At 36.4% G+C, this 21,170-nt stretch overlaps 1 protein-coding gene and 1 long non-coding RNA gene across 2 annotated transcripts in view; one reads left to right on the forward strand and one right to left on the reverse strand.

Moving 5' to 3' along the window:
• Positions 1 to 2,384, forward strand: part of LOC149149381 (Peptidase M1 family protein) — a 206,057-nt gene extending 203,673 nt beyond the window's left edge. The window contains exon 34 of the mRNA XM_089438372.1: positions 1,852 to 2,384. Coding sequence (XP_089294498.1) covers positions 1,852 to 1,932 — 81 coding nt within the window. The 3' untranslated portion in view covers positions 1,933 to 2,384. The remainder of the gene's footprint in view (positions 1 to 1,851) is intronic.
• Positions 2,385 to 8,348: 5,964 nt separating this feature from the next.
• The window catches only part of LOC149149382 (uncharacterized), a 68,647-nt gene continuing 55,825 nt past the window's right edge, over positions 8,349 to 21,170 (reverse strand). Inside the window, exon 4 of the long non-coding RNA XR_016262592.1 lies at positions 8,349 to 8,767. This is a non-coding gene — a long non-coding RNA (uncharacterized LOC149149382). The remainder of the gene's footprint in view (positions 8,768 to 21,170) is intronic.

Raw genomic sequence — 21,170 nt, forward strand, 5'->3', positions numbered from 1 at the left:
GGAAATCTGGTCACCCCCTTCCATTCAGTCACTCACCTTGCAAGTTCCCCACCATCCCCTTCTCTTTAGAAGGTTTCCTCACTTTAGAAGGTCCAAAAACCAACGCATATCCCTACCTCAAAACCATCATACTGGTCATAGAATGCTCATGGAAATCAATTGACATTATTGGGTATGGGTGTCCCACATTGGACCTCATCTTAAATGATTCACCAACCCACTATTGAGTGTTCCAATTCATTTTACTACTTCTATTAAAACTCTTGTAGTGAGTTCCAACCACCCAAACCAAGCATTTTCCATGCTTTCTTGTACCAAGCACATAATTCCATCATACTAAAAAATAATTGAAATAAATTCAAATCATACCTCATTGGTGGCTCTTCAATAAGGTACACTTACAATTCTATTTACTTCCTGTCACAGAGTCAAATTAGCTCTTTGATGAAACATCATGTATAAACATATCACATCTGGAATACAATGAGGCCCTGTATATGTACCTAGGCGGGATGCCATTTCATGAATAGTCATCTCATTTGAAACATGTCTTTTTGTTAATATTAATTATTATTATTTATGTTATGTAATGATCTAACCATCCTAATTCGATTATCTGTGGAATGTTGCACTTATACGCTTTCCACATTGAATTGTTATCATGAGACTTAATAATAGTGGTATCAATATTCCTTGGAAGATATGTGAATTGTTTTCCTTCTGATTGATGTTGGTATCCTGATTGGTTAATCTACCTACTCTTGTGATTAAGATGTCATTAAAGAGTTCTTGTGACAGGAATTATTTTTAGTATATGATTGTCTTCGCACACTGATGTTGCTTGGTTTATTGATGGATCTTCACTTGGAATTTTCGTCGTTTGAACTGTGGAATCAAATACGTTTTGACTTCAATTGGATTTGCATTTTTTTGGGATCAAATACGTTTTGACTTCAAAGACTTTAATGTTTTTGTCTGGATAAGATGTTCTATTTTGTTTTCCGAAAACAGTTTATCATTCTTAAGCTTATTAATTTGCTTAAGTAGATCTTGATTATGATTCTTTAGATGCGAATAGTCATTATTTATCTTCTTAACAATTTCTTAGCCAATCAATTGTTTGATCATATTGAAATTTGCAGCTTGAGTTTTTTGATCCGTCTTGGCATATTGGAATCATGTCCTACTCGTATGACACAAAGACAATATGCCAATGTCTTCTAGTTGAAAATGCAACAGAGGCCTTCTGCTTGGCTGACGGTTTTAACTATATTCATTTGATGAAATTGTATTTAATTCCATAGAGACATAATATGGTTTACAGTAATGAAATATTTATATACTAAGGTTGGAACCTGTAGAAGATACTCTGAGAAATATCCTTGAATATGGTAACATTATCTTTGTATGAGGCTAATTATTGACCTTAAGCGAGAACGAGAGAAGAAATTAGAACCGCATGTGTGCCTAGTCTAGACTCTATCTAATGTGACAGCCCACGACTGAGTTCTAATATTTCAATGACATTTCGACGTGATCCATGGCAATTGACATGGTTTGCTTGGAGAACCTCAAAAGTAACATTATTAATGTCGTGATTATACCATATCAAAAGCGTTTCAGAGTTGGCAAATCAACCTTGGATGAAGCTTATTTACCCCCACTCAATGCGCATTCGCTTTCTTTAACTTTAGACTTTGCAGACAACGAATCATATTAAGGCCCGAGTTAAAAGAGAAACTATTGAAAATGTTTTACTTTGTTTCGTTTCCGTACGAGGTTTTATTTAGAGTCAGGATAGCAAGGGATGCTGTTTTCCTCATTATCTGATAAAATATTGTTTTTTTACAGGCTCAACTAGAGCGTATTCTATCATCCAATGGGTTGTCAGAAAACGTGTATGAGATTGCCTTAAAAAGTTTGGCTGCCTAGTTGCGTAGGATACGGTTCTTTCACTTGCAAGCGATGATACTTGAAGGGTTAACTCAAGACGTTAAGAATTGTATAATCTACACGTTGCGTGTTTGTGAGATGAGGAGACTGCGGTTACAACAAATCTTCGATGCTTGTTAATGAATGGTCATGGGTTAAATCTCGCCCTTTACAACTGTTCTTGTGCATGTATCCTGTCTTTTTTAGTACGTTAAAAAAACAGTTGTTTATAGCAATCGATATAACGATCACAACAGTAGTCAACAATGGAATTGGATGTAATTATCGCAAGTGAACTAGAGGACTAGCTGTATTGATAATGTTGAGTGGATGTGCAGATCTGTAATCTAAGTAAAATTTTAAGTTTGCATAATCAGGTGCGGCAAACTGACAATCTGCATTCCTAAAGAACACAATTTAGAAAATTTTAATGTACTTGCATTTCATCTGTATGATTTTTTCTTTAGAAAATTACTAACGTTTCCATCCTAGTTTCCGACACAGCAGATTATGATCTTAAATTATCATACAAACGAATGCAACTCTAAGCTTTTGAAAACAATTGCAGAAAACAAGTTAAATTTGCAATGGAGCAATCTGCATTCCTAAAGAACACAATTTAGAAAATTTTAATGTACTTGCATTTCATCTTTATGATTTTTTCTTTCGAAAATTACTAACGTTTCCATCCTAGTTTCCGACACAGCAGATTATGATTTTAAATTATGATACAAAGGAATGCAACTCTAAGCTTTTGAAAACAAATGCAGAAAACAAGTTAAATTGCCAATGGAATCCCTATGATGGGACTAGTTTTAAACATTAAACCGACTCCATTACAAACCTATAGAACATATTTTTGCCTAGCTTCTAGACAGTAGCTGCCAAGCAATTTCTTACTTTTGTTTCGTACAACTATTGGATTGGAATCTATAAAATCTTGAACTCAATCGTTTGAAATAGTTCGATGGTTATCGAGCATTTCAGCATTATCAGTTTTCTCCACCAAGTACATCTTGATGTTTTGACAAATTATCATCCAAGCGTATGTCGGTAATAGCATGTCGGATGTGGCGTAGTTACACCATCCTGCCGCTGGGATTTGAGTGGCTAGATCAGTTTATTGGTTTTTAGTGGTGTTGTCTAAATACGATTTGGAGTTTTTTTTGCCAGAATTTGTTGAATTTTTTTTGGTCAAACTCTAGATCTTTGTTGTTTAAAATTGGGTTTTGACAGCATATATGGATTCAGCACTCTGAAAACTTATGGGGCATTCTGATTTTGGAGATTTCAGAACTCGAACTTGTGATTTCCAACAATTTCCCATGGTATTCTAGGCAAATTAGACCAGAAAATACATCGGAAAAACCTCCAAAACATTTAACAGATAGACTATGGCGTTTAAACTCTCCAAAATGTAGAATAAATTTACCGACATTTTTAATTATGCTTGCAATTTTATTTTTAATTATTTTTATTTTTTTAGTACTTTCCAATTTGTGTTGCCATATTCCAAATAATTTCCTTGTTTTATGGTTGTGATTGTTTAGATGTCCATTGGGTTTTGCATGACTAGATGAATGTAGCACAAGATTTATTTATTTTAATTTCCTTTTATGTTACTAAATTGTTCTTGCATTTATTTTGACTTGAATTATTAGAACTTGGTTAATGTTTTTTCTGATTTATGTATCAAATATTAAAAATTTACTGTTTATCGCTGACCATTTGTTTTCATGGTGACCTTTACATGAGGAGCTTATGGTTCATCATAGATGAAGTGACATAATAGCATTTATTAAAGTCAAATTTAAACTTATATTAAAATTAACATATAAATTTGCGTTACACGGTGAACTTTGAACTCTTTCCCTACCTTATTGGTGTTTTTGGCTTGGATCTTCAATGGCTTCGGGCCCGGGAGGGGCCCTACCCTTGAGTGATGAAGAGGATGCCTTTCGTGCTTTGATCTCGACTACTAAAGATAATCCCCATATGAAGGAACAACAATCAAAATTTGTAAAAAGGGCTGCGAATATTCCTATCATTGCTCTTTCTCCAAGCTTTTGTAAGACCTCCCTAGTGTGCATTGGCAGAGCTCTGGTTACGAAGTTCATGGTAATGTGGCCTTCTCCCAAATCTGTTGAGCAGTGGTCTGACAAGACTTGGAAGCCCATGATGGAAGGAAAATTAGGAGTTTTTGTAGTGGGAAATGGTTTCTTTGTCCTCTTCAAGTGCAAGGAGGACAAGATATTGTGTTCCGGAATGGGTCATATTTTTTTTGGCTCTAGGGGAATGTATCTGAATGCTAGGTCCTTGGATTCCAATCCGGATGAGGACATTCCCACTGCTGTGCCTGTTTGGGTCAAGCTCCCCACTTATGTTTGTCATGTTGGAGCGATGAGTGTTTAAAAGGCCATTGGGGATGGTGTTGCAATGTTCCTAGATTGAGCTGAACCAAAAGGAAAACAATTTGCTTATGCCAAAATATGCATTGTGGTGGACCTTGAGAAGGGCCTTGACCCAAGGAGAATAGAAACATATCCATCCTTTTGACTATGAACAAATTCCATTCAAGTGCAAGAGTTTTCATGAATATGGGCACTTTGCCTGGGACTGTAAAAAATCTTAGGCTGGAACTTGAGATAGAATGACCTCTGCTCAAGGAAATCAATGGAATTCACAAAAAAGGGGAGTAAACCAGGGAAAAAGCAGAGCGAAAAAGACTCCTGCTCCTAATGGTGCCTTGTTGTTAGCAAATCCATATGAAACTTTATCGCATCAAATGTAGATGTGGAAGCTACAAGAAATGAAGAAACCATGGCCGAAGGAGAGGAGGGAGAAACTCATGAAGAAGCACCAGCTTAAGATGTCATTCCAATGAAAGTTGTTTAATCTCAGATTCATCTCAGTTTATCTTCCCCATCAAAGTCTCGGGTGAAGGGACATGAAGATGTGTCTCATGTTGGAAATTATAACTATTTTTGGTCTTCATAATTGTCATTTGTGTCATGTCATAATGTATTGTTAAAAGAAAGAAAAATGAATTCTATTGTAAAAGAAAATTGACTTATTAAAGCATAGATTTCATGCTTGGGTCATTGGTCAATAGGCCAAAGCATCCATTGAGTGCTCTAGGGATTTTATTTTGAGTCAGTCAAAGTCATGATGTGTAAGACCCTTTGGGCGCATGTAATTGTTGGAAACACTGGGGGGGTGAATCAATTTTTCTTTTCAATTGTTACTTTTATCACTTAAATCACTTATATTTACAACACAAAATGAACAATAAGAATAAATTCTTTTATTAATTTCTTTTTTACAATACATAAAGCACAATATATGTAGGGCTCCAACCCAAGATGAAGACACCGATCTTCAATTCCCTAGGCTCCATCTTGTAATGTGCCAAGCACTAACTTGGACTTTCCAAGGCACCAACCTTGTCAATTTTGAGGCACCAACCTTGTCTTTTTCGAGGCTCCAACCTCTTGGGCTCCAACCCTTAGCTTCACTTTGTCAAGATGTATTTGGTTATACTTCACGACTCCCAATGGCTTCATAATGGCTTCAATAAGCTTTTCCAAGAGTGACTTCAATGGGCTTCTCCAAGAGTGACTTCAACAAGCTTCTCCAAGAGTGTCTTTAATGGGCTTCTTCAAGAGAGTCTTCAATAGGCTTCTCCAAGGAGTTATTCAAGATCCAATACTTCTCTTGTGGAAATCCCCAAATGTTCCATTGTTTAAGGTCTTCAAGTTCTTTAACTTGCACAAGCCTCCAAGGCTCACAATTATAGGTCTCCAACATTTGTTTCAGATAAATAAAACTCCTTCAAAAGACACCTAGCAACTGCTCCAAGCTGCTCTAAAGAGGCTGGAAGAGAGGGTTACAAACAACTTCAAAACAATCCAATAATCTGCCTCAAAAGATGCTTAAATACAAAACATTGTCTTCAACAAATTTTGTTCATTTGCAAGGTTGTGTGAAGAAGGGCTACAAGTCTGTCACAAATCTGAACACCACAGGTATCACAAGTCAAATCTTTATGCCAAAGATCGACATACTAGGTTGAGGTTGAAGTTTTGTTTTACAACAAAGTTGAAGTTTGTTCGTAGTTGCAAGGTTTGTTGCTTCTACGTTCGAGTTGTAGTGTTCCATAGGACTGTCCTCAAATAAACACCTGTTTGAGCTTCTACAAGAGTATAGACTAAGATTTAGGCAGCAAGGTATTTAGTAATTAGGCTAAACAAGAGACTATTTGCCTAACCGAGCCCTCCAAAGTGACTGTCCAACAGCTCTAAATTTTACTTGACCTCTCCAACAAATATGAGCCTCGCAAATATTTTTATCATTGTAAATTCCAAATCTATAATCTTCTACTCCACGGTGGCTATCCTTGACTTTGAAGAATAAACCTTGATACCATAATTGTGCCCAAACAATGATTCTTTGCCCTCTTCGGCCTCCTTTCTCTTTATGTACTCCTTTGAATTAATCACCGAAATTATAGTTAAAATCAGGTGCTAGACGTCATATTTATATAGGATTTCACCTTGAACTGAAGGGACACATCTTCCTGCAGGTAGGCTGACATGAATGTTTAAGTGTAGGTCAGCTTACTTTCGAGAATGATATTCTTAACTTAAAAAATTCATGTCTCCCAAACTATTACGAGTTTGGGGCCAAGTAAGAGCCCATTAGAAAGAGGAAAAAAAGCCTCTTTAAGGTGGTGTAGGATCCATTTTGAAATGATGCCTCCAAGCTATCCAAATTTATTTTTCTCTGTGACTGCTCTTGAAATCTTTAGTGTAGAAGATGATTATAACAACAATAGATTATTGGGGCTTGATGATTAGGACATCAAAAGGTTATTAGTGTTTCCCCAAGTGCTTTGTCATCATGTATGTCGTCCATGTCACCATGATAGTGTATCCAACATTATGATAGTGTATTTAGCATTCATGATAGTGCAATGACATGTCACCAACCATAGTGCATCATTTATTAATTTGCCATTAGGAGATTTCCAAGTCCTTCATGTCATGTCTCCAATCATTGTCCATGTCATCAAGACCTTCATCAAGTGCCATCATGTATGACATCAAGTGTGGTCATTCATGTATAGTCCTTCATCAAGAGTAAGAACATCATCATGATTTCTAGGGCTTCTTCATCAAGAGTAAGAACATCATCATGATTTCTAGGCTTCTTCATAAAGAGAAAAGATACGTGAGGTTATGGTGTCTTCATGGTTAGTTCAATCATAGAGGACCATACATCTTCTTAGTGGCTTGACATCATAATGGCATCATTAATAGCTTGATATCTTCATTAATGGCATCCTTATCAAACAAGAGGGACTTGTCATCATGAGCAGGGACATCATCATAATATGCATCACAAGAATATTAGGATATGCTTTGTTGTGTGAATTTTATGTGATATTAGGTTTTCCACAGGACCGAATTGTGTAGAAGCTAGCAACATACTTTGTTGGAGAAGCGATCTCTTGGTTGGGTGGTTGGCCTAGTCTTGGTGTGTTGGTCTTGAGTCAATCATCTTGGAAGTCTTATTTGAAGTTGATAAAAGAGAAGTTCTTATGGGTTTAACCTTGTTGAAGGGATTTTTCCCTAGCATGATGGCTACATCTTGTGTTCTTGTGATCTCTGTTTGTTTGGCATTTATTTGATGATAAAAGAATACACACATAATAAAGAGCATAATCACAAATAACCGTCATGTATGGAAAACACAATTTAATCCGCTGCCCTATCCAATTTTCCAACATGGTATCAGAGATAAGGACAATGATCTAAAGACAGTTAGAGAAGGATCACATCTTGAAAGATAATGAGTCTACTTATATCATTCCTCAACGTCAAGTTTCTAGATTAAAAAAGCTGAGCTCTCAAAAGAACACTTTTCTAAGCATACCTTCAAGCCTTTACCTTTGTGATAAGGTCACAGGCCTAAGCAAAGATAACATTGAAATTTGAGGAATATAGAAGCATTGGTTTTAAGGACCGAGAGACCAGATTAATAGCCCTTTCAAGGCAAAGTCCATTGACAAAAGGATTGAAGCCTTCGGCTTAGGTATTATGATCTAAAATCTCTCCAAAAGTATGAAACACTGTGTAATCACAAAGATTTGAAGTCTATGTATTTTTGTGGGTAATCACATCAAGGAATACAATACCATTTGAGGACTAGACAACTAGCAATAAAGGGACATAGGTCGAATTGTTTAGAAGCATTGATGACCTATTTTGAGAGACCTATTATAAAGTTACAACCACCAAAAAAATTGAATATTTTCTGTAAAAGTGATCGCAGACATGTACACATACATATATAGGGAGACCGAATCTTAACTTTTTCCACTGGAAAAATTGTAATCTTTCATTAATATGGTGAAAAATTACATGTAGTATATGCTATTCAACATATGCAATTTGTGTCCATATATCTATAATATCTACAAACCATTCCTATATATGGTTGTGTCAATATCAAAAAATCATCAGGTAGGATGATGTTGTGTCAAAAATAAAAAAATCATCACACAAGATGATGTTGTAATAGTGTTCTATATAAACATATGTACACCTCGCAGGGTGTTGATCATAAATAAAACTAAATTATCTACATCATCATTATATGTTCGATAATCCTTAAAAAAATTTAGTGACCATCCACCTGATGGTAGATTTGATCTATATAAGGCCTGTGGTAGTACTGGTACTGTGAGGTGCCCCTCTGTTCTTGGATTATCCACTGTCCTCTTGGCAGGTGCATGGCTTCCTTGGATAATCCTTCGGCACTGTGGTTATGCTCCCTGTAGATATGACGAACAAGTATGGAGTTAAATTGTGCTTTGAGATGAAATACTTCGTCCAGCAAATTTATGAGTGTGTGAGTGTGACATCTAGTATTCTGATTGATCCAATTTATGATAATATTTGAGTCACCATATATCTGTAACTTTCTGCAATCATGATTTAAAGCAAAATGCATAAGATGACGAAGAGATATGAGTTCTACATAGTTGTTCGTTTCTACTCCTAGGCCCATCTTGACTTTGTAATAATGTTGTTTTGATATATATAGAATGAAACAACCCCCACATCTGTGTTGTTGAGCAGCTCCATCGAAAATTGCCCATGTAATGGAGTGGTCTATGGGATTAGGGGCTATTGGTCTGCGGGTCTGAGGAGAAGAGACAGAACCTTAACTATTGAGAAGCCAACCCAAAAATGATTAAATAATTTCTATTTTGGAAAGTATATTAAAGATCTATACTCAGAAATATACATACATCAATCTATGACAAGGATATAAATAATACATCAAAATAGGAGAAGCTTATTCATCTATGATTATAACAGTGAAGGAAGGAGGCTATCTAAGAACTTGTAGCAACTTCTATATCCTATCCTAATGTGTAATTGAGAAGAACAATTGTATCATCTCTTGGATAACATCATTGCTTGGCTAGTTGGAAGCATCTAGCTTCTTGGGACTTGCTTGGAGAAAGCTTGGAAGACCTTATAGGTCTATTCTACGAAGATATATTGTGAAAATAGAAAGCCCTAACCATAGGGTAGAATACCCATATCAACACTCATGTAAGATTGAAGTATGTTGGAAGGTTATCTTGTGTTGATCACCTTGAAGGGCATCCTGGTTTGGTGATTGCCCTTGTAGAGGATCATGACATCATTGGAGATTGCAACACCCTTGAAAGGCAACTTTTGGCATTGACATCTTGGGATCAATGAGAAGATTGTGGCAGTTGTGGAAGTGAAATTACCTTGGAGAAGGAGAACGCCTTGCAGTAGCTTCAAGCAATATTGGTTGACTAAGATATGTAGTCCTAAGGTTTGTACATTTGCATAATTGAATAAAAGGTTACTTTTTTTATTGTGTTGGGATTTTCTATGTATATCGTGATCATAGGGTTTGTAGACTTCATCATTGAAATCTAGGATTTACAAAACCCTAGATGATTTTTGAAGTAGAAAACCCTTGTCAAGTGAGAAAAACACTAACCCTAAACCCTAGCTCTTGATCTTGATAAAGGTCATGAATTTTGTAAAAGCCCTTGTTGATACTTAGAAACCCTTGTCAAGAGAGAAACATTAACCATAATATGTTTATTCCCTTATAGAAAGCCTTATTAAATTGTGTTTATTACGTGTGTACTAATTTATCATCAAATAAATGCCAAACAAATAGAGATGACAAGAACACAAGACGTAGGCATCATGCCAGGGAAAAACCCCTCCAACAAGGGAAAATCGTTGAGAAATTCTCTTCTTATAAACTTCAAATGAGACTTCTAAGACCATAGACTCAAGACCAACACACCAAGACCAGGTGAGCCAACCAACTAAGGATCTGCTTCTCGAACAAATTCTGTTGATAACTTCTACATAATTCAGTTCCGTGTAAAACCTAATATCACAAAAAATTCTCACAGCAAAGCATATCCAAGTTGAATGACGTCCTCCCACTTCTTCGTTGGATTTCTTGCCTTTCGCACTTCTTTTCTTGCCTTAGATCAGATTAGACGATTTTCACTTTGATGTGTGTCAAATGGAGGTCGAATCCCTTCATATAGTTAGGCTTCTTGTGGATTGGAAGGGCTTTTTGTAACTTGAAGGGTGTTGAGAACTCTAGGGGGAACAAGTGTAGGTGATTTCTCTTACTTTGATCGTTGTTTGTGATGTATTCTTACTTTACTAGATTAATTTCTTCTTTACTTTATTATTATTAGTGTTGTCTATCATCAAACAACTACCAAATCATAAAGAACAATGAGACAATAGGACACAAGATATAGATGATCAACTTTGGCTAAAACCTCTCCAACTGAGAGGGAAAACCCATCAGAATCCTTCTCTTCTTATGGAACTTCAATTGACGAATTCCAAGACCTATGACAAACACCAAGTCATCCTTCCTTCTTGATGAACTTTCTTTCCAGCAACAAACATTGACCTTCCAGCAACTTCTCCAGCAACTTCTCTAGCAACTTCGACCCTAACAACAATTTCACAACTTCAATGCAATTTCACAACTTCGACCTTGCAGCTCCACAACTTTGATGCAACTTTAGAATTTCGTCTAGCTTAGAAATTGTAGAAACCCTAACGAAAAAGAGAGAGAGAGAGAGAAAGAGGCCCATAAACTTCGATCTTTATCTTCTTCTTCTTCTTTGTCCTTTTCCAACTTCTATCTTGAGGGGGGATCAAACTTGCTTGAATGAGTGTGCAAATGAGGTCAAATTCCTTCTTATATATAAGCTTTTATGGGGTACAAATTGCCAACTTGTCCCTTCATGTAGGTGAACTTGATCTTTGTGTCATGACGAGGCCTTGGAGGGTCTTTTGATTCTGTTTTGACTCAATATTTTTTTCTTTACAATATGTAACCGCCCAAATGGGTCTTTCATACATGACAATGGCTCAATTAATTTTATGACAAACTTAGAAGCACTCAATGGGTGGTTGACCTAAAAATAAATTTCCCTTGAGCACGAAACCCATGCCTTAGAAATACAAATAAATATTTTTTCTCTTTTCATTAAATACATAAAATCACAATTACATATGCCATTATGAAGACCAAATCTAGTTACATATTTCAACACTCCCTCTTAACTAGGGAAGTATTCATAATCCATACAAGGTATTTGGACATTCTCAATATGAAGAATTCTCATAAGAAGAGTTAGATTGATAACCCATTTGTATAGCATCACATCATCCAACATTGTCACATAGCAAGGCCTTGACTAACAACTCTATCTCTCCACAAGATCAGAGCACAATGCTGGTGAGACTAATGATCTATAGACATCCTCGTCATTGTCCCTCTTAGAACATACCGCACCCGAGTTATCTCAAAGTATGTTCCACCAGGACTATTCTTATCTTGGATTATCAGTCCTAAATAATATCGGTCCTCTACGACTACTCTTATCTTGGATGCCCTACCACATCCTCTAAGAGTATCAGATGCCAAATGCTTACCCAATCCTCCATTCTATCTTCCTAGGTGAAAACAAGAATGATGTGTCTATGTCTCCTCATGGCCTTCACTAAGACTTACCACTGTTAGTCTTGGTCTAATGCATGACACTTGAAGTACAGAACCATATTTGTCACTCCCTCTTAACCAGGGATGACCAACACATTCCATAAAAGGAATGTATTCAACCTCCCTCTTAATCAGGGACTTGTCCAAGCTCCCTCTTGACCAGGGACTTGCTTCCAGCAACTCTTTAGGTGGAGATCATGGAACAACCAATTGCTTGAAGAGATCCTCCTTTCAATGTCATGAACTTCTTTTTCTTTATTCAGGAGTCTTCATCCTTTTGGGACTTCTTCGTATGGCATCGACCATCCATCACTTTCATTCATGAATTATGTCAGTCATGTCATCCTTTCTTTCATTGGAAAGTGATCCATTAGTCCATATATGGCCTTTCCTTCATGCCTCACCACCTTCTTCACATCATGTTTCCATCATGATCTTTCATCCTACCACATGAGTGTCAGTGGTAGATGACATTTACAACTCCTCTGGTAGTTTTGCATTAGCCCATCTAGATATTATTCAAAAATAGAAAATGAACATTAAATAAAAAATGCCTTTGTGATGGTATTTCATCATGAAATCTCCTTGTTTGCATCAGCATCTTGCATATATATTGACACATCTCCAAAAATATATACAATGTCAAGTGTCTCTTTCTTTTTCAGACTTTATTAGAATCTTCATATCTTTTCCATGGAGATATCACAGTGAAATCTTACAATCCTTGGATGTTGATTGCTCTCTCCGTAGTTGCATTTTTCATGATCTCTTCCTTTCTTTATTCACACATTTCCTCCCAGGAACTTCCAATCATAGTTCCTTCAACTTTGTCAACCACCTCATATTTCATATGAGGACATGTTATGTTGATTTCATCTAGTCAATGTGTGAACCATGCCTTCGTGCATCCTTTTACAGGAGGAGATCCTTTCTTTTGATCATGCTCTTGAGGTAGAGCACTCATTCATGATATCTGCAACCATATGACATGACGCTATTTTATCAAGCACAAACATACATACCTCATCTCTTTATTTTGGTCATCTATACTTCCTTTGGAAGATTCCTTGATTGAAAGAACTTCAATCCCTTGACCCACTACACTTCTTTTGACATCATACCATCATCCCATGAATCCCATACAAGTTGGAATTCTTGGTGAGACACTTCTTCCAGAAGGTGAATCTTCCAACGGAGGATCTTGATCATCCTCATCCTACAAATGCTCCTTTTGAATGACGTATAATGAGCTTTATATTAGATGAGTTTCTTTTTCCCATAAGTACTAGTCATGCTTCTAATGAGGTTACCAAGAGCTACATCCTTCTATAGGTGACAACCATAGACTTCTATGTCAATTATTTTTCATGCTTCTTTATGATGATGTCACCAACTCTTCGTTTCAATTGTATGTTTCTATGATGCTATCTCTTAAAATTATGCATCCTATCATGCTTCTAAATATTCCTACCATGATAGTTATAGTTTACAACAAAAAATTTGAAACATAAACTTGAAAAGAACTAGGTCAGGAAGACTATCTGAATCATAGTAGAGATCTTTTACTTCCTCCTTGGATTTCTTCTTTTCAGCTTCTTCCACTTCTTCAGTGATATTCTTCCCTCCTCTTTTGGTGTTGTCCTTCTTGAGCTTTGGACAATCTCTCTTGTAATTCCCATATTCATGACAACCATAGCATTGAGCATTCGACATGTTGTTCTTTTTTTGAGGACCAAACTTCCCTTTTTCTTCTAGGCATGGTAGAAAAAGCTTGAGCTTGCTCGCTTGTTCCTACATTGATTTTTGCCTTCAGCCTGGTTTCTTTGATTTTGCACAATGATCACATTTCATTGAATGGAGTAGCTTCCTTCTTCCCATAGATGCTTGATGTGAAGTTGCCTCATTCCTTTGGTAGTGCATTAAGCGATATGGTAATCATTTCCTTATCAAACGTTATTTCTCCCAACTCTTGGAGGAGTTCTTCTTATTTCTGACACCCTCATAAAGTATGAGGCTATTCCTTCATCATCCATACAGTTGAACTTGCCTCAACTATCATTATGTACACCTGCAACATCTTTCTAGGTAGTACAAACAACATGTTAACAAGTTAACCAGTAACAAATAGCAGGCTTACCACACCATGACAGTGTTTCTCATCCTCAACATATTCATGGTCCATCTCCATAAGAGTTTTCCTTCTTACATTAGAGTGCCCAATGATCGAACTCGATTATCAAGTTTCTATTTGCTTCGGGAGATCGTACTTGATGTTGATCATTAGAATATATATATTCTAACTAGAAATAAATTGTATTAGTTACATCAGGGTCTTTTCAATTCCCTTCCTCCATCATGCTCATTATTCTCAAGGAGTCACCATCAAGCATGGTAATTGCTTTACTTCTTCTTGCTCATTTTGCTTTTACATGCAATTCTTTGATAGCAAGTACAAAGAAGTAAAATATACAAGTAAAAGTGCATGATAATAGATTTGTCAGACAAAAATCATGACATCTAATGGATAAAATGAAGGGCTAACTTGGTGATTTTGGGGATATTGGTCTTGGTCTTGGGTCTTGAAGGTATTACTTTTATTTGATTCTATAAGAAATGGATTGTTTGGGTTTTCCCCAGTTGTGGGGGTTTACCTTGACATGGAGCTTATATCTTGTGTTTTTTATGTTTGTGATTTTCATGTTTTTTAATAATTGTTTGATGAAGAAGTAAAAACAAAATAATAAAATTCCAACAAATATCACAATTAATTATCATGTAAAGGAGAATCAACATAAATATACAAATACCTTGATTAACTAACATGGTATGAGAGCTAAGGTTTGTTAAAGTAGCAGCTTGAAGATCACTCGTTGTTGGCATATCTTTGATAAGTTCGTTGTTCTGGTTTCTGAGGAATACAAACTTCAAATAACAAAATTTGGATTCCTCTCTGACCTTGTTCTATAATTCACTATCCCATAGCTTGTATTGGTTAAAAAAAGCTTATTTATGTCACATATGGCATAAATAAAATTTAGATGAGCCCGCATAAGTTCACAGTGACATGCATCAATCTATTATGGTGTGTATAACGTGAATAAAGGCTTGATGAATATGTTTTATGATCAAGAAGAGGCTTGTGAATAACTTGCACCTATAGTTTGTGGCTCTTACAATATTCAGATCCTCCTTTTTGTGGCTTAACTAGAAAGGGTTGCATTACAATAGCTTAAGGTTTGAATAAATATACTCCTTTGTGGATTAACAAAGACTTGCTCTACAACATAACTAACATATGGATCGTTTAAGTGGTTCGCTACAAGGTGGCTTCGATTGGATAAAAGTGTGAACAATTTATGTTATCATTTCAATTCTTGTCCCATCGTTTGATGACATCGCATGTCGCACTTTGTATAACTTGTATTATCCTATCGCTTGCATAAGAACAAACAACTCGTTTTAAAAGGCCCGCTCATACTATATGGTCTTGATCTATGACATCTGTGTTATGTGATTCATACGAGGCTTTCTCTATCCATTAAACATATACAATAGATATACTTCTCTGGCTTGCTACTATGCTCCTTTGTACATCATATTTGGTATAACAATGGAAACATACCTGGGAAGACTATATCTCAAAATATTATGAGATACAAACTCATGAAGTATTTCTAAAACCCAATTTTGGTGACATTACAATGTGTAGTTCTTATGGTTATCTCTGAAGTCCGTGACATCGAATTTATATGGATCATGATTTATCTCGTGCATTTGGAGCTCATATTGGCTCATTGATCTCGATATACTAGCGTCACTACAATTTACAGTGTACTCTATGGCATCGTGATACTCTGTGGTATGATTCACTCTGTGGCATATGGGACCTTGATAATTGACTATGATACTCCTCCATGGTCTAGCAGTGATTCAAGTTCTTTCTAAATGGAGACCGAGAAGATAAGAATTGACAACGAAAAGAGGAGTATTTTTGGGCACATTTGTGTGACAAAATTATCTATATATAAGCCAAATTTGTATCTGTGGTTTTGTAGAATGTTCCAGCCCTTGTCTAGGTGTAGGACAATGGTCTTGTGCTTGTTATGGAACTGTGGATTAAGAGTTGCAATACTTCTGTAGATGCACATAAAGGCCTTAAAGTGAGGATTTGTCGTTTTTTTGTGAGTATGTTCTGGTTGTGATTAGGGTTGATATTGGGATGTACAGGTGCCCTAATAGAGAGATGAAAACCTCAGAGTTTATGCCCAAAACCATAATCTTAAGAAGATGGAGTAGTCATCTAAAAAAGGTATGTTGATTTGTTTCTTCATGTTGATTGATTATTAGGTGATGGAGAGTTGTCGCAAGGCTCTATGGACATCAGTTTGATGCCCTAGATTAGGGTTGCTTTGGTATGTGGACAATGAACCTAATTCAACTCTAAAATTCTGCCCTAGAAACTTGGTGAAGTTTCTGTATACAAGTCGAGAGGGATGAAACCCTACATGAGTTGGAATTATCTTTGTTTTTGAGGAACAACATGCATCAAAATGAGCGTACAAATCTGTGGGAAATTAGATCCAAGTGAGGAGACAAAAATACTTTCAAGTATGGACAGAGGTAGGGTGAATTGGTTTTGATTGAATGGCTATCATGAAGTATTGAAGGTGATGTAAAGAGGTATGTTCGTAGAAATTTGAATAACATTTTGTTGTTACAGTGGTCATGTTGCAAGCTTGTTCTATTAAGAAGGTAGATTGATGAAACCCTAAGTACCTTGTATGCAGGAGGTCATTCAATGTTATGTGGGTAGTTGACAAGAAGCCCTATGTTATGTCACCCTACGAGCAGTAAGGGGATGGTTAGTGGGAAGATTCTTGTAACCCTAGTTCAATGATTTAATGATACAAATCATTGATAGGAGGGCAGGTCTAGAAGTCCCTAGGATAAATGATGTTGGAGGATCATATCAATGCTAGAGGGCAGCTTTGGTGAATACACTAAAAGTTGACGATTTTGGAAAAATGAGACTAACAACTATAGGGGAGATTCATTTGATACTACAAAGCTGCGTTATCTAATAACGATTGAGTGGAATAATGGCAGAAGCGTCCTCAGACACGTAATTTTATTAATCAGAAAAAAAATAAAAAATTACATAATTTGATTTTGGAAGAGTTTACACCAAAACATCCAAACACTCTTGCGATGAACTATTTATAAGCTCCATGTCCTAACTACCTCTAATTATGGATCACTTATCAAAAAACAAGTGTCCATTTACAATAAATTCTATTCAAACCAACTAGCTAACAAATCTCCTAAAATAGAGCCTAAGATACGACACATTTGGAGAGTCATATCTAGTTACAACAAAATACTAATTCTAAATAATTAAACATTCTAGAATAATAAATATAATTTAATATCTTAAATTAATAATTATTTTATTCTAATTTTATAACCTATGATAAGATTGTATTTTTGGATCATCTAACATTCCCCCCTATGATCCAAAGATACATTACAACAGATACCAAGTTCATCCCTGAACTTAGTAAATTTTATTCTGCCAAGTGGTTTCGTGAAAATGTCGGAGATCTGATCTTCGGAAGGACAATAAACTGGCTTGAGGACATCTTTGGCAATGAGAGACCTGATATGATGATACTTGGTGTCCACATGCTTTGTCTTGAATGAAAGCCTGGGTTCTTGACAAGTTTGATGGCTGACTGGCTGTCAATGAATAATGATGTAGCTTCTGTCTAAGAAATGCCCAAGTCCTGCAAAATTCTGCGCAACCAAACAATTTCACATGTTGCTTCCCATGCTGAAATGTACTTTGTTTCTGTTGAAGAAGTGGCCACTATAGCTTGTTTTTTACAACTCCAAGATACTGTTGCTGACCCCATGTTCATTAAATAACCTGATGTTGATGCTCGATCATCAATACTTCCAGCAAAGTCGGTATCGGGATATCCACCAAGTACAAAATTTTTAGTCTTTGTGTAAAGAAGACCAAAATCTTTTGTTCCTTGGATATATTGAAGAACTCGTTTTGCTGCATTCCAGTGGCTATCTCGTGGTTCCTGCATAAAGCGTGAAAGAATACTGACTGCATAAGATAGATCAGGATGAGTATTTGTCAAATAAATTAAGCTGCCAATCAACTGTCTGTAAGTGGTATTGTCCACCTTTCCCCCCTTCAAATTTTGAAAGTTTCAAGTTTTGCTCCATGGGTGTGAGAACGGGCTTGCAAAGCTGCATGCCAAATTGCTAAAGAACCTCTGCTGCATACTTACTCTGAGAAATGAAAATATGATGCGGACGTTAGAAGACTTCAACTCCAAGATAATAGTGAAGTAATCCCAAATCTGTCATCTTAAAGCCTGCATGTAACTCCTTTTTCACCTGTGCAATATGATCATCATGGTTGCCAGTAATGATCAAATTATCTACATACATAACAAGAATTACCAGATATTTTCGCTGTTGTCGCACATACAAAGTATCATCAGATTCACTTCGTTGAAAACCAACTTTCTTAAGATATTCATCCATATTTGCATACACTTCCTCCTATAAATCCCCGTTGAGAAAAACACTTTTCACATCCATTTGATGAACTTTCTATCCTTTCTGAGCGGCCAATGCAAGTGTTAATCAGATGGTGTTCCATTTCGCTGTAGGAGCAAAAGTTTCCTCATAATCAATGCCTTCCTGCTGCGCAAAACCTTTTGTGGCAAGTCGTGATTTATACATTTCAAGTTCTCCCTTCTGATTATACTTAATTCGGTAAACCCATTTGCATCCTATGGGTTTAACATTTGATGGACAATCAACAAGTTTCCAAGTGTTGTTATCAGTTACTGCGTGATATTCTTGAACCATAGCCTGTTGCCATTCTCTATGTTTTACTGCTTCTTTGTTTGTGGAAGGTTCAGTAAATTCATGTGTTATCAAGGCAAAATTGCCTTCACTTCTATGTGCTCTTTTGGTGCCTGTTTTATTTTGCTCGTCAGGCTTTACATCTTTCAAAAGTTGAACTGCCCATTTTGGTAGTTGGTGCTCACTTGTTTGCGCTTCTGTAAAATCTCCATCATTGTAAAGAGGATTAATATAAACTGATGTTCTTCGTTCAGGGGAAGAATCTGGAGATTCACTGTCAGAAGAACCACTGCTGCTTGGAGATGCGGATGAACTGCTAGAAGACTCAGATGATGTTGTTGATGTAGATGGACTGGATGACTCATCTTCAGAGGAAGGAAAATCAAGTTCATACCAATTTGGTGAAGTTGGTTGACTTTGCATTTTACCATTTCTTTTACTATCCTTAGTTTCTAACTTGTGAAGAAGATTTTCAATTTCTTCAGCACTCTTACTCTCAGTTTCATCAAAAATGACATCCCTGCTCACAATGAATTTTCCATTGGTCAAAAGATGATACCCTTTCTTCTCATCAGAATAGCCAATCATTGTGCATTTTAAACTTCTTGAGTCAAGCTTAGTTCGTTTTTCTTTCGGAACTAAGGCATAACATATTGATCCAAAAACTCTAAGATGTTTAACTCGAGGTTTGAAACCAAACCAAGCTTCATAAGGTGTGATTCCATCTAAAGAAGCAGTTGGAGATCTGTTTCTTAAGTAGACAACTGTATGTATTGCTTCTACCCAATATGTTGGACTTAACCTCTTGAAAGTTAACATGGATCTCGCCATTCCTAGCAAGGTGCGATTCATTCTTTCAACTACTCCAATTTGCTGTGGAGTGTAAACATTAGTAAGATGTCGTTTTGTGCCATTTTCACTGCAATAAGTTTTGAATTCATTCGAAGTGAATTCTCCCCCATTATCTGTCCTGAGAGTACCTATCTTTTCTTTGACTTCATTTTCAACAAGTTGGCGTAAAATTTTAAACTTATCAAATGCTTCTGACTTGTTCTTCAAGAAGTAAACCCAAGTCATTCTGTTGAAATCAACAATGAATAGTAAGAGATATTTGCATCCACCAAAGGAAGTTTGTAGTGGTCCACAAACATCACTATGAACTAGTTTTAGCCGCCTGTTTGCATGCCATGAACTTGTTGGAAAACTTTCTCGACTTTGTTTGCCATAAATGCAAGCTTCACATTTTGCATTTTCCTTTTGGAAGTGGGAAGTCCTTTAACCATTTCTTGTTTCTGCAATTGAGAAAGACTCTCAAAATTTAAATGTCCATATCTTACATGCCATAGTCTTACAGGTGAAATACATGTACTCATTGCCCCTGAAAAATCAGAATGCCTTGGAATAACTGTCCCTTTCATCCGTCACAATTTTCCATCTTCATATCCTCTCATGATAGTTTTCAAACTCTGTTTGACTGAATTAATCTTGACTAAACCATCTTCCATAATCACCTGATGTCCGGCTTGTCGAATCGTGACTAAAGAGCAAATTTTTCTTAAAACTTGGTACATACCATACATTGGAAATCATTTTTTCTCCAATGCCAGGGAGAAACTTTAACTGCTCCTTTTCCATAAGGAGTATGTTTTGTATCATCAGCAAGAAAAATGGAATTAAGTTGGCAATCTTGAAAATTCCAGAAAAAATCACGTCGACAAGTCATGTGCTGAGTTGCCCCGGAATCCAAGATCCAGGCATCTTCATAATCACTTCTAAGATGGGATGAAAGTTGTGATGCTGGCGAGGAAGTAAAAACATATTTTGAGTTATCATCATCTTGATCATTTGCAAATTGAGCTGAGTGCTGCTGAAACTTGGGAATTTTATTAAGAGATGTTCGACAATCTTCAGCATAATGGCCAACTTTGTTACATCTTCGACACACAATTTGACTTAAATCTCTTCCTCTTCTTGAAGATTGTCCTCTCCCTTTGCTTTGACTTCTATGTTGAGATTGTCCTCTACCTTCATTATTATTTCCTTGTCCTTGAAAGTTGCCTCTTCCTTGGTTGTTTCCTCTACCTTGAAAATTATTCTTCCTGAACTATTGCCTCTGTTAAAGTTGTTTCCTCTGCTTTGGCTTCGACCTCGACTTTGTGCTGCTTGATTCTTATTGCCTCCGCCTCTGCCTCAAGAACTCTCTGCTGATGATTTACTAGTGCTGGCCTCTGTGAGAAAAACATCTTCAC

This window comes from Pinus tabuliformis, chromosome 9, assembly GCF_031772625.1.
Source record: "Pinus tabuliformis cultivar Carrire ecotype Pingquan chromosome 9, CPIR1, whole genome shotgun sequence".
NCBI classification, from domain to species: domain Eukaryota; kingdom Viridiplantae; phylum Streptophyta; class Pinopsida; order Pinales; family Pinaceae; genus Pinus; species Pinus tabuliformis.